The sequence below is a fragment of the Gopherus flavomarginatus genome, chromosome 4 (assembly GCF_025201925.1).
Source record: "Gopherus flavomarginatus isolate rGopFla2 chromosome 4, rGopFla2.mat.asm, whole genome shotgun sequence".
NCBI classification, from domain to species: Eukaryota; Metazoa; Chordata; order Testudines; family Testudinidae; genus Gopherus; species Gopherus flavomarginatus.
In genome coordinates this window covers 25822608-25836861 of record NC_066620.1, presented here as the reverse complement: position 1 = coordinate 25836861, position 14254 = coordinate 25822608, and the positions used below count along the sequence as shown (strand labels likewise).

General features: G+C 44.1%; 1 protein-coding gene across 10 annotated transcripts in view; it reads right to left on the bottom strand.

The window, feature by feature from the left end:
* The window catches only part of CCDC88A (coiled-coil domain containing 88A), a 349307-nt gene continuing 335053 nt past the window's right edge, over positions 1 to 14254 (bottom strand). For 8 of the 10 annotated variants that reach the window (XM_050951995.1, XM_050951994.1, XM_050951998.1 and 5 more), the window contains one exon: positions 10862 to 12789. In XM_050951995.1, coding sequence (XP_050807952.1) covers positions 11758 to 12789 — 1032 coding nt within the window. In that variant the 3' untranslated portion in view covers positions 10862 to 11757. Of the gene's footprint in view, positions 1031 to 1602; positions 1703 to 10861; positions 12790 to 14254 lie in introns of those variants that run through there. The other 2 variants (XM_050952002.1, XM_050952003.1) reach the window with 2 other exon arrangements.

Here is a 14254-nt window from a genome sequence, read left to right as displayed (position 1 = left end):
TACTAATAACATTTATCGATTTTAATGTAGAATTATAATTAACAAAAGAGAATGTCGTATTAATAAAGGAGAATCTTAACGAGTGAATTGATTGTAAAATGCAGATTACATTATTTACATTGTTTTTTCCCATAAGGAAACCTTTTAAGCCACAGTCAGCACACATCAAAACACAAATTAAAAAAAAATAGTTAAAACACAAACATTAAGTATAAGACAGTTTTATCCTGGGAATGCCATTTGTTGAAAAACTACATTAGGGAAAAAAAGTCTTAGTAAAATTATTCTTGTCACTCTCCTGTCAAGAACTTCTGAACATATCTGTGCAGTATAACTTGTGCATCTGGAAAACCAAGAATTTCTACATAGTGTGAATATTCCATCACTCCATCTTTATTCTGAAGTTGTTCAAATGTTTTCATGTAAGTAAACAGAATTTTCTTTTGCAGTATGCACCAAAATAATAATCAGCACAGATTTTTCTTTGAAAGAACAACAGCATGCAGATTATGCTAATCAAATAAGCCAGTGAAGTGCCAGTAAGCTTGTGGGTTTTTTGTATCTGTATATACAGTAAATTTCCACAAAATACTATTGCATTTATTTCAGATTTACAGAACTAAATATAAACTGCTAGATTTTTGCTAATTATTAGCAGAAGCTGTAAGCAATCAGTGGCTAAATTCATAAACAAAAGATGAAAGAAGTAGCATTTTATTCCTGGAGTAATTCTTGAGCTCTTAAATGGTTGGTCCTTAAGCAGATGAGAACTGTCCTTTATTCAGTAGATCTTAACAGTGCAATGTGCAACAATTCCTAAAACCGTCTAAAAAGTTTCATCAGTAGACTCCAGTAGAGCTCCTTGATTCAAGGAAGGAAGGTTTGTATTTCTTGCCTGCTCTATTCACGAAGAATTGTAAAAAGTTCCCTTAATGTTTTAAAAATTATTATTATTGATTCCTATAGTTGACTGTCTTGTTACTTCAGAAATAAAGGCTTCATACTGAGACACTGAAGGACACTTTTCTCTCTGTGTTCAATTGAAAGGTAGAAAAAAGAAGAGAACATAAGAAAAGCTTGAAGTGTAGAAGAGACACAAAATTCAGAGTAAAGAACTTAACAGCATGCATCAGAGATTTAGTGAGAACAAGAAAGGGACAGAATGCCAAAGATAAACTTTACATAAAGGCAGTTTCCCTGCAATATAAAATAGTTTATAAAATTAACATTTTTTGCTTTCTAAAACTATTCTTTTGAATTTATCTGTCCCTTTCTAAATAAGTGACATAAGCTCATTTTCTTGAAGCTTCCTCTTATAAAGTTTTAACAGTTTTTAAAAGACATCCTGGAAATCTTATATATAAAAAATATGTCATTTTACAAGGAAAAAAGTGTTTAAAGATTTCTCGTTGCCTGCCCAGACAGGCAAAATACTCCAACTACAGCTGTCTGGTCTGGCTTTACTAATAAGCAAGATAGAAAGCCAGTTAAGCAAGTAATATTTAAATCTGTTAATGCAATGTGCACTTATTCTTATAGGTAATGCTGTTAGTTTGTTGTAAATGAAATTAATCTCATTTACATTTTGGGCAGGAAACTCACCACTTGGCCCACACCTCATGTAGTGGGTAATAGCATTAGGAGCTTTGTTGCTCCCTAGACCTGCTTTTTGAATTTCTGCTTTCTGGTATAGCTTCCACATCTGCAGGAGAAAAGCATTTCATGTTATTCAATTTGTTTAGCAGGATAAGAAAAAGCCCTCACTTAACAATATGCAGTTACGTAATAGTAGGATATACCTGCTCAAAGGTATAAGAAGACTTTTTTGAGGGACAGGGTTGTTGAGGGAGAGGGAAGGAAGGAATTCACTAGAATAATCTACAGACATATATTAAAGGTAAACCTGTTATAAGAGTTCATATCTGCATTTTTAAAATAATCAAATATAAAATAATCAAATATTACTTTTCAAATCCACAAGAGGATAAATTCAACATTTAAATTTAATAGCCCTAAATCTGTGCCAGTATGAAAGGGCAAAACACCACTGAAATCAATGGAACTGTGCCCACTTACACCAGCAGAGAAATTGGCTCAACTTTTTTTTGTTTGTTTAAACCTGACTGCCAGTAACACATAAATAACTATTTACTAAAATGGCTAAATTCAAGTCTGTAAAGTGGAAAATAACCTTTGCATGCAACAGATATAACATGCACAATATAGTATCTTAACTAAGTGTTCACTTAGAAAAGCAAAGCTTCAGGCAAACTTTTCGTTGCAAACAAAAAATTATTCCTGTTCACGGCAGAACAATTAATTAAATGTCTAATGTTCATTTTTGGCTGATGACCAAATACTCTGAATTATTATGCAAAAATTGATTTTTAGGCCTGGATTTCCATTTCTAAGGCCAGCAGGGACCAGGAATCGCAGAGACATGGATCAAGAAATGAGTGCACTGAATTGCTTCGTAGGAAGCCCTCTGATTGATCTAGGAGCAACACTGATGGGATCTGAAGGGAATCCCACAAATCCTCCACAGCTGAAACAAAAATGAAAAGATTCAGCCATGATGTGTAAGTATTTGTTAGGGAGTACAGTCCAGAGGAGTACAGAGGAGAAAATCTCTCTATGCATGAGCACATCTGTTTTTCCCCCCAAATATTAGAGCTGATGAGCAGCAGTTGAACATGGTTGATTTTTCAAGGCCATTAAAATATTCCCTAATAATGGGTCTGCTCCCACTCCCATTGGAATTGATGGGGCAGGATCAGGCCCAACAGAAAACCAGGAACACAGGGTTACTTTTAAAAGTCCTACGATCAATAGCACATCAGAAATTTGAAAAATAAGGGGAAATAGTTATAATGGCCCAAGCTGAAAAAGTTCACTCCAGAACCCCAACGTGAAGATATGAAATTTAAAAGGGCTGATTTTCATTTATACAAAGCCTCTTAATTTCCCTCTGGTAGTGTAAGGTGCCGGTAGTGAAAATGAATATAAAATAAAAATTGCATCCACATTAAGGCCTCTTTCTTTTGCCAGATTTATCATTTTATTAGTTATCAAATGTAAAAGATGGTTACTCACCTTTGTAACTGTTGTTCTTCGAGATGTATTGCTCATATCCATTCCAGTCAGGTGTGCGAGCGCTGCGTGCACGTTCGTCAGAAGACTTTTTTACCCTAGCAACACTTGGCGGTTTGGCTGGGCGCCCCTTGGAGTGGCGCCGCTATGGCACCGGATATATACCCCAGCCGACCCAGCCACCCTTCAGTTCCTTCTTGCCGGCTACTCCGACAGTGGGGAAGGAGGGTGGGTTTGGAATGGATATGAGCAACACATCTTGAAGAACAACAGTTACAAAGGTGAGTAACCGTCTTTTCTTCCTCGAGTGATTGCTCATATCCATTCCAGTCAGGTGATTCCCAAGCCTTACCTAGGTGGAGGGGTCTGAGTGAGATGTGGCAGCATGCAGAACCGCTGAGCCAAAGGCTGCATCATCTCTAGACTGTTGGACCAGAGCATAGTGCGAAGCAAAGGTGTGGACCGATGACCAGGTTGCTGGGCGACATATCTCCTGGACAGGCACGTGGGCCAGGAAGGCGGCTGATGAAGCCTGAGCTCTGGTAGAATGCGCCGTGAGATGGCCCGAAGGAACACGAGCCAGGTGATAGCACGTGCGTATGCACGCCGTTACCCAAGAGGAGATTGTCTGGGAGGAGATTGGTAGACCTTTCATCCGTTCAGCGACTGCCATGAACAGCTAGGGGGATTTCCGGAAGGGCTTGGTCCACTCGATATAAAAAGTGAGCGCCCTACGGACATCTAAGGAGTGCAACTGCTGCTCCCGTTGAGAAGAGTGAAGCTTTGGAAAGAAGACCGGGAGGAAAATGTCCTGGTTGGTATGGAAAGCCGACACTACCTTAGGGAAGAACGCCGGATGAGGTCGCAACTGTACCTTGTCCTTGTGGAAGACAGTATACGGTGGGTCCACCATAAGCACTCGAAGTTCGGAGACCCTTCTGGCCGATGTAATGGCCACCAGGAAGACTGTCTTCCACGATAGGTACAGGAGTGAGCAAGTCGCCAATGGCTCAAAAGGCAGATGCATAAGTCTGCTTAGGACTAAGTTGAGGTCCCAGATGGGGGCAGGGCAGTGTACTGGGGGGTAGAGGCGCTCCAGGCCCTTAAGAAATCTAGTAACTAAGAGGTGGGAAAACATGGAGTGGCCACTTTCTCCGGGATGGAATGTGAAGATAGCCACCAAGTGCACCCTCAGAGAAGATATCACCAGGCCCTGTTGTTTAAGAGACCAGAGGCAGTCCAAAACAGCAGGGATCGAGACCTCAGAAGGAGTAACATTCTGCGTCGTACACCAGCAGGAGAAACGTTTCCACTTGGCCAGGTACGTTGACCGAGTGGAAGGCTTTCTGCTACTTAGGAGAACGTGCTGTACCGGAGCGGAACAGCGTAACTCTGATCTGTTCAGCCATGCAGGAGTCATGCCGTGAGGTGAAGGGCCTGCAGGTCTGGGGGGCGAAGACTGCCGCGGTCCTGCGTTATGAGGTCTGGAAGGAGTGGTAGGGTAACTGGGCTGGCCATGGACAGGCTGAGCAGTGTGGTGTACCAGTGCTGTCTGGGCCACGCTGGCGCGATCAGGATTAGATGCGCTCTGTCCCTGCAGAGTTTTATTAGGACCTTGTGAACCAGATGAAATGGTGGGAAGGCATAGAGCAGGTGGTGCCCCCACGACAGGAGGAATGCGTCCGTGATCGATCCCGGTGAAAGACCCTGGAAGGAGCAGAACGCTTAGCATTTCCTGTTCATGCGAGAGGCGAACAGATCTATGAGGGGAAAACCCCACGTCTGGAAGATTGAATGAATAACGTCTGGTCTTATCGACCATTCGTGACAGAGGAAGGATCTGCTCAGCTGATCCGCCAGAGTGTTCCGAACCCCTGGGAGAAAGGACGCTAGCAGGTCTATTGAGTGGGCTATGCAGAAGTCCCAGAGTCGAATGGCCTCTTGACATGGGAGAAGAGCGAGTCCCTCCCTGTTTGTTGATATAATACATGGCCGTTGTATTGTCTGTAAACACTGAGACACAACGGCAGTGAAGATATTGCTGGAACGCCTGGCACACGAGGCGGACTGCTCTCAGCTCCCGGACGTTTATGTGGAGCGTCAGCTCCTGTGATGCCCAAAGGCCCTGGATACGAAAGTGACCGAGGTGAGCCCCCCCAACCGAGAGATGACACATCTGTCATTAGGGACAGCGAGGGCTATGGTGGATGGAACGGTAGCCCTGCACACACAAGGGAGGGAGTCAGCCACCAGTCGAGGGAGCGTAAGGTGCTCAGGGGAATGGTCACCAGAATGTCTACTGGGTCCTGCCCGGGCGGTAGACCGAGTTGAGCCACGTTTGAAGGGGCCGGAGGCAGAGCCTGGCATATTTGGTCACATAAGTGCAGGCGGTCATGTGGCCTAGTAGGCCGAGACACATGCGAGCCGAGGTGGTCGGGGAGTTCTGCAGACCTCGAATGATTGCCATGATCGTCTGGAAACGTGGCTGAGGTAGGTAGGCCCTGGCTCGGGTGGAGTCCAGGGTTGCCTCTATGAAGTCCAGCCTTTGTGTGGGAACCAGTGTGGACTTTTCCGCATTGACGAGCAGCCCCAACTGGGAGAATAGGTCCATGATTATGTACACGTGCTGTCTGACCTGAGTCCGGGAGGTTCCCTTGATGAGCCAGTCGTCCAGATATGGGAATACATGTATCTGCTGCCAGCGGAGCTGGGCGGCGACGACGGCCATACACTTCGTAAACACCCTTGGGGCCATAGAGAGGCGGAAGGGGAGGACCGTGAATTGGAAGTGCCAGTGATTGGCTACAAAGCGAAGATACCTTCTGTGTGGAGGGAAGATGGTGATATGGAAGAATGCATCCTTCATATTGAGGGAGGCATACCAGTCTCCAGGATCCAAGGATGGGATAATAGTCCCCAGGGAGACCATGCGGAACTTCAACTTGACCATAAACTTGTTGAGGCCTTGCAGGTCTAGGATGGGCCTGAGGCCTCCCTTGGACTTGAGGATCAGAAAGTAGCGGGAGTAAAACCCTTTTCCCTTCTCGTCTGGTGGTACCTCCTCTATTGCTCCTGCAGCGAAGAGAGACTGCACCTCTTGTAAGAGGACTTGCGCGTGAGAGAGGTCCCTGAAGAGGGACTGGGTTGGGGGGTGGGTAGGCGGGGTTGAAACAAATTGGAGGTGGTATCCTTGTTCCACCGTCCGTAAGACCCAGATGTCTGAGGTCAATTGGGACCACGCCGGGAGGAAGTAGGAGAGGCGGTTGGAGAAGGGAGGAGAAGGATCCTGTCCTGAAACTGGTACGCCGTCCTCGTGCGTACCTTCAAAAGGTAGACTTAGGCTCCGGAGGTGCTTTTGGGGGGCCATTGTTTTGACCCCCTTGGGGTCCGGACTGGCATCTAAGGCCACCCCGCCCGCGCCTTCTATTGAAGTCTTGTCTGTGCCGGGACACAAAGTACGGCCGGTGGGGTTGGGGCTGGAAGGTTCTGCGTTGGGTCACAGGCATATGCATGGCCAACGAGTGATGATGACCCTGTTGTCCTTTAAACTCTGCAACCTGGGGTCGGTCTTTTCAGAGAACAGACCCTTGCCATCAAAGGGTAAGTCCTGGATGGTGTATTGGAGCTCGGGTGGCAGGTTGGAGACGTGTAGCCATGAGATACGCCTCATGGTGATACCTGAGGCCAGAGTTCTGGCTGCCGAGTCAGCCGCATCGAGAGAAGCCTTGAGGGAGGTTCTAGCCACCTTCTTCCCTTCTTTAAGGAATGTGGCAAATTCCTGCGAGAGTCCGGGGGTAGAAGTTCTGTGAATCTACCCACCTCTGCCCAGGTGTTGTAGTTATAATGGCTCAGAGAGCCTGCTGGTTGGCCACCAGGAGCTGAAGGGCACCTGCCGAATATAACGTGCGGCCCAGTAGGTCCATCCACCTAGCCTCCTTTGATTTGGGGGCTGGCGCCTGTTGGCTGTGGCGTTCCCTCTCGTTGACCGATTGGACAACTAATGAGGAGGATGGACATATAGGTATTTGTACCCCCGAGAGGGTACCATGTATTTCCTCTCAATTCCCTTTGCCGTAGGGGGAATGGAGGCTGGGGACTGCCATAAGGTGTCAGCAGTGGCCTGGATGGTCTTGATGAAAGGCAAAGCCACCCTAGTGGGGGTATCTGCCGACAGGATGCTGACAACTGGGTCCTCGACCTCCAGGACTTCCTCTACGGGAAGACTGATGTTGAGCGCTACCCTCCTAAGGAGGTCCTGATGGGCTCTGAGGTCTATCGGTGGGGGCCCTGATGATGAGGTCCCTGCCACCGCATCGTCTGGGGAGGAAGAGGATGATACGCCGGGGGTGAGGGGGTCCTGAATGGCCTCTTGCTCATGGGTCAGTTCCTGGTCCAGCAGTACCAGAGAACCTGGTGGATCAGTTATCTGCTCCTCTGTCCCAGCTGGAGGGGGACGGCTAATGGTGGCCTCTGGAGCTGGATGCTCTGAGGAAGCGGAGCGGGTCTGGAGCAATAGAGCACCTTGGGCCTGATGGTACACCCAGGGTGTCCAAAAGGACCACTGGTGAGGTCCTGGGTCCTGAGACCGGACATCCTGGAAGACCTCGGTAGGCACCTCCGTATCTCGTTCCTGGTCATAATAACTGTCCGCGTGAGAGGACACCGACGTCTGCCTGGATGGCCCCGGAGGAGCAGAGAAACCTTGGGCTGAGGTTCCGACGGACCTCGCTCCCTTCTTTAACGGGGACAGGTGCCGGTATTCGTAGAGGTACCGGGATCGAGATTGGGACCTGCAACCAGACCGGTGCTGGGAGGTCGACCGAGATCTCGAGTCCCTGCAGTGTGAACGGCTCCGAGAGGTACGATGCCTGGATTGGCGCCTAGAACTGGAGCGGTGCCGCGGATAGTGAGGTAGAGAGCGGGAGTCCGATCGGTGCAGCGAGTCTGACCGGTGCCGTGTAGGAGAACGGTGCCTGGACTGCGAGCGGCGTAGAGAGCGAGAGCGTCGTCTTGACCTGGAGCGTCTGCGGGACCGCGAACTTGAGCCGTGCTGGTCCGCTGTGCCGACACACGGTGGTCTAGTCAGGGTCGGCTTGCCCCGAGATTGGATTACCCGCACCGGCGGTGCTGGGGGTAGAGGCAGTGCCGAGTCCATTAAGGCGATTAAGTCTCTTGCCGCCGAAAACGCCTCTGGCATGGATGACATGGTGAGCTCTACTGCAGCACGCGCTAGGGAGCCATCAGGCGCTGGACTCGATGGCCCTTGTGGGACCGGAATCAATGGTGCCGATTTAGTTGGTGCCACGGCAGGTATCGGCGCCAGGCAGTCCGATCTGGATGCAATTGCTGGCTGCAGCGTGGGCGGTGCCAAAGCAGCAGGAGTCTCGGCCTTCTTCGACCTCGGGGAGAGGGAGCGACGTGGAGTCCACTTCGGTGCCGGCTGGTGCCGAGACTCTTTAGGCATACCGGTGCGATCCGGTGCCGCAGGGGTGCCTCTGCTCACCGAATGACCGGCGCTCGGTGCCGAAGGTGGCGGTGTCAAGGCCGCCTCCATGAGGAGCTGTTTCAGTCTGATGTCCTGCTCCTTTTTAGTTCGCAGCTTGAAAGCCTTGCAACTAGGGCACTTAGCTGTTAAGTGTGATTCCCCGAGGCACCTCAAACAGGAGTTGTGTGGGTCTCCTGTTGGCATCGGCCTGTGACAGGCCGAGCATGGTTTGAAAACCGGGGAGCCGGGCATGAGCTCCGGCACCGGGTGTGGGGAAGGGGCTACTCCCCGAACCTTGCTAAGTAGTACTAAACTAACTATACTATTAATGTAAGAACTCACAACTAAATCTATCTATCTATATCTACAAGAATAACAACTATGTATACGATAACAACGAGAAACTACGAGTAGCTAGGGAAGGTGGAGGTCAGCTAAGCCACACTCCACTGTTCCAACAACCGACGCGGGCGGTAAGAAGGAACTGAAGGGTGGCCGGGTCGGCTGGGGTATATATATGGTGTCATAGCGACACCATTCCAGGGGGCACCCAGCCGACCCGCCGAGTGTTGCTAGGGTAAAAAAGTCTTCCGACGAATGTGCACGCGGGGCATGCACACCTGACTGGAATGGATATGAGCAATCACTCGAAGAACTGGCGAGTGTGGCTGCTCACGACAGACCATCAAACATATCATTACTTACTGCCCAATTTATAAATATGAAGCAGGCATTACTGCAGTAAATTCTGGTACTCCTGATGTAGCCATTTGGCTCGATCGTTGCTGCTCTACACCAGAGCCATATGGAAGAAGAAGATTGGTGTGTGAGAATTTAGTGTTTGTGAAAAGAACGAAAATGATTCAGAGATGGAAGTGCACATTGGCTGGAAAAGTTTCCTTTACTTTCTCAATATCAATCTATAAGGATCACATCTAGGGTTGAAAAGGTAGGTTGAAATTCTGTGTCCCTTCAATCATTGGCTTCACTGCTGAGCATCAATATAGGTCGCAAAGGTGCTGTTACTTCATTCTTAATAAACTCAATGTACCTCATTATAAGCTATCAGTTTTTCCAAGAAATAAGTTTGCTGTCAGTTACCCAACCACCCCAAAAGTACCGATGCTTGTAGTGTGCTTTCTGAGATCCTGTAGGATACTTCAAGATGTTATAGATTTCCTATATAATTCCATAGATAACTTTAAAAATTTATTGTGCATATTTCTGTTAATCTGGCAGCACCATATATGTTAAAAAATGAGTTAAAAAATATGGAACAACAAGAAGTGAATCAGAATGAAATGACCCAAGACTGATGTACTCTGTGTGTGTGAGAATAAGAAGAATTATGTTGACAGCATTTCTTTTATTGTATATAGGCTAGAAACTATCTTTAAAGGAGATACAGCAATGACATTAAGAAGCACAAGGCTGGATATAACCAAAGGATAAGTGAGAGATTTATCAGCCCATAAACTGTGTAGGTGTGCAAATATGGTAAAGGAAAGCTATTTTATGTTTTGGAAGAAGCATAATTTGTTCCTTCATGGAGTCTCTCTAAGACACTTTATGTTCTGCACTTACTTCCTCCTCACACCTTCATGCAGAGGAGACCTGGCAATAGATTCTCCAAAGTTCATCAATGATGCTCCTGTATCAGCTGAAGATATTTCTAGAGTGTGATACAAAGGAATTACTGCTTCCTTCATGAATAGTTAAGTGAACTATTCTTGCAGCACTTCTGGTCCTTGCTGACCTGGGACCAAAGGTATCAAATTTGGGTCCCCATGTAGCAGCGCTATGCACTGCCACGCAATTTCTGGCCAAAGCAGCACAATTGTAAAAGTTAGAATATGAAATTCATTATTTTCAACAAGATATATTTTCTTCTCTCATGCAGGTTTTTAAATAGCACAGCTACTTTTGATTTTTCAAACCTAAATATTTAATTGTGTTTCAATTTATTAAAAAATGCTGACGTCTACTTAAGGGTCTAGCTCTACATGCACATGCAATTTATAGCTGAAGTATGGTATAATTTTAAAGTTTTTTTAAAATCGTTTTAAGTTTAAATTGTTACCAGACTTAAAGTACGATTTCAAGCAGTTGCAGAGATGCTAGAATTTTAAATAGCTTTTTTTCAACATTTTATATTTCAAATATTTAAAATATATTATTTCAGCTGCATTCATATTTAATATAGTCTTATTGTCAAATCTCATATGCCTCATTTTCTAACTAAGCAATGTTCTATCTGCATAGGAAAAAAAAAGAATTTCCACCATAATTAGTAAAGATTTTTATTATTATTATACATTGTAAAAATTCTCATAAAACTATAGTGTTACTTGACTCCAAATAAAACAGCACATTGGACAGCCTCTGTATGTTAGACATGGGAAGATAAACCATAGGAAAAGGAAAAAGAGGTAGAGGAGGATCATTTTTTCTATGCAACTGCTACACTTAATTTGATTGTTATATTTTAAAAAATTACCATTTATGAATATTAACATTGTTTTATTTATTAAAGTTCAAATATTTTAATAAATGTGAACTGCAGTTCATATTTATTGTGCAGCAAACTACAGGCACTGAATTATTTGGGGTACAACTTATTCCTTGAGCAAAACGACACACAAAACATAGCATAAATAAAAAGCAAAAGATACTAAAATCTGCCTAACAGGTTGGGGTTTTTTTTGCTAGTATTGTATATGTGCAAGAGGAAAAAATAGGCATTTTTGTATGGGTGATGCATCCGAAAACAAAAGTACAAGTGAGGAAAATACCTTCCTGTTGGTAAAAATTACCTGGTTCTTTGTGCCATTTTTGGCAATGCAGCATGCAACTGCTTTAACATGCATTCAATAATGTAGAAAAACAAAATATTTCTAATGTGATAAATAAAAATACAGAACATTAGTTTGTATTATTAAGGCTTTTAGAGGCATGCAGAAAATATACAGTGCAATTAATGTTTCGTGCAAGCTTTGGTGTGATTACAATTTTACATTTATACGCATGCTGTAATACACAGCTGATGTTTATATCACCATTCAGAGGAAAACACCCCCCCTACAAACCTGCCAGAAACTATTTTTTATTTTTAGTGGAACATTCCCTAAATCACTTTGAGAAGAACATCTGCGTCATTTGTATTTAATATGACATCTCTCGTATCATACACAACCATACTCATACCAAACAGTTTGGTTATCTTCAGAAACCAGTAAAGGGGATTCAATCTTGCTAGTATTTACACATGCAGAAGCAGCAGTAAATTCACTATTTAGAACTGACTGTGGGTTACTGTTATCAGACTTATGGTCATCAGAAGACTGTTCATGATCTTTTTGTAAAGATTTAACTGATGAGACAAATGTCTGATCAGTTACCTTAGCTGAAGACCTTTGAGGTAATCCACTTATATTACTAACTAATTCAGTGTTAAGGGATAAAAATGGCTGTGACACATGGGCAACAGCAAATGTCCCTGTGCTATCATTAGTTGATATACCAACTTTATCACTGAACACATTAGTGCTCGAAGTTTTGTCAACAACATTTGATTTTCCCATCCTTGAATTCCTAGGCTTCGCAGATTTATATCCCGAGTGATCTGGTTTAATTGTATTATCTAAATCATTTTGTGGAATAGAATCTACATTGTAAGATGTATAATGAAAAAAACTAGAGGACTGCTGGTGTGCACGGTACTCACTAGATGCTGATGGAATGCTTTTATCAGCTGTAGATGGTGCTGGATCAATTGATACAGGCTGCCTACTGTCCTTAGATAAAAAATCATGAATGCTTGTCCTTCGAGTAGTTCCTTCTGCTGTAGAAATCACATTGCTTGCACGAGGTAAGGTAGCATAAGGGCTGCAATCTTTTGATTGTCGTTGTGATGGATCTGTCTGTACTTTTTCTTTGATTGACTTGACCTTTCCTTGAGTACCTGACATCAATTTTATTGGAGAGCTGGTAAAGTAGGTATCTTCAGTTTTACGAGGGCTGGGCCTTACAAGCTGTTCAGGTTTAGCTGACCTTCCATCTGAGAAGTCAACTGTGTTTTTCCCACTTAATGACTTGATGATACCACTGTTGACAGACGACTGTTTCCTTAGCTTTTCTTTTCCTGCCAACTCAGCAGACTCAGACAAACTTTTCATTACTTCATCTAAAAGATTCTCTTGGCTTGCACACTTTATCTGTCAAAACATATCCCAACAGCTTATTGTATAGTTCTGATTTAATTTTTAAATTTACAAGATATTTTAGTCATCTTTATTGCATGAAAGTGAAAAACAATTAGATTATTATTTTATTTAAATACTACATTTATTTGAATTGCTTAAGACTACTTATTAGTGGCAAAAGTGCAAATGATATTTTACCTCTTAAATTTGAATTATATATAACGTTGAGCTATCATATAGACTGGCAATAAGGAAACATTCCTACCTTGGAAACTAGATGTCTGTGAAAGGCTGCAACTATCTAGAGTTCATGAGATATTACTTCTCCTCTGATATCAAGTAGCTCAACCAATCAACGGATTAGAACTTCAAACACACATCTTCTCTCCTGCTCTCCTTTTCACTAACTAATTGATAATTTCCTTAACAATTTGAACAATATGTACCAGTGTTTTGAACCTAAGACTAGTGTGTGGAGTTCTGGACTTCGAACCAGGTTCAAGCAGCTGGAAGAAATCCAATATGCAAAGTTGGAAGAAAGTTTCCTTTTCTGTTCAAACAACTCCATCCATCTGCAATTCATAGGCTGTCTAATAGTACTCAAAATCTTGACCAGGAGGAATCTTAAATTAAATTATGACCTCATTTTCTCATGAAAAAGTAAAGAGGTGGCTTGGTAATAGCTCTTAAGCATCAGGGAATTCACCAGTTCAATGATCTCTAGGACCCAGTGGTCTGAAGCAATGCTTGCCATTCTTGAAATCAAAAAGGAAAAAAAGTCCTCAAAGGATGGAGTAAAAGGGGAAGAAAGACAAGGATTTGGATACTCCAGGACTAGTTCAGTGTTCTCTGGAGCATCCGCAAATTCACTAAATATGGCCCCCACCAGCAGGTCAGTCTACAAAGGTCTAGAAGGAAGAGTGTTGTCTCCTGTGGCAGGGACAGAATGACTTCTCCAATTGTGTGGGTCTTTGCTGGCTGCAAGCTCTTGAAGAGAACTTCTGAAAGTGTCTGTTATGCAATCTAACTGAAGATTTCCTCTGGAAAACAGGCTAATTCAAGCCTAGAGTCCTAGCCATTGACTTTGTGCTTTTCTTTTTTTCCAAAATTCCAATATTCAGCAAAGCACTTAAACACACATAAATCCATCCATATTCAGCAAAGCACTTAAGAAAAGGTTTCACATTAAGCATATGAAATGAGACAATCATGGGGAATAGGGATGCACCTAAGCATGTGCTTACATACCTTGCTAAATCAAAGCTCAAGTCATCTGTGTCTTTAAAAGTGAAGTCCACAACTTTTGCCTGGGCCTCAACTTAGAGACCAGAATTCCTGAGTGAGTAGAGTTTCCTAAGGAAGGGAGTCCTAACCAAAGTCCCATCAGTTTTGTCTGAGAGAGCACAGAAACTACTGGAAAAAGTCTGGCCTTTTTTAAACAACTCCGGAAATTCCTGTTTCTTAACTCAGGAATGTA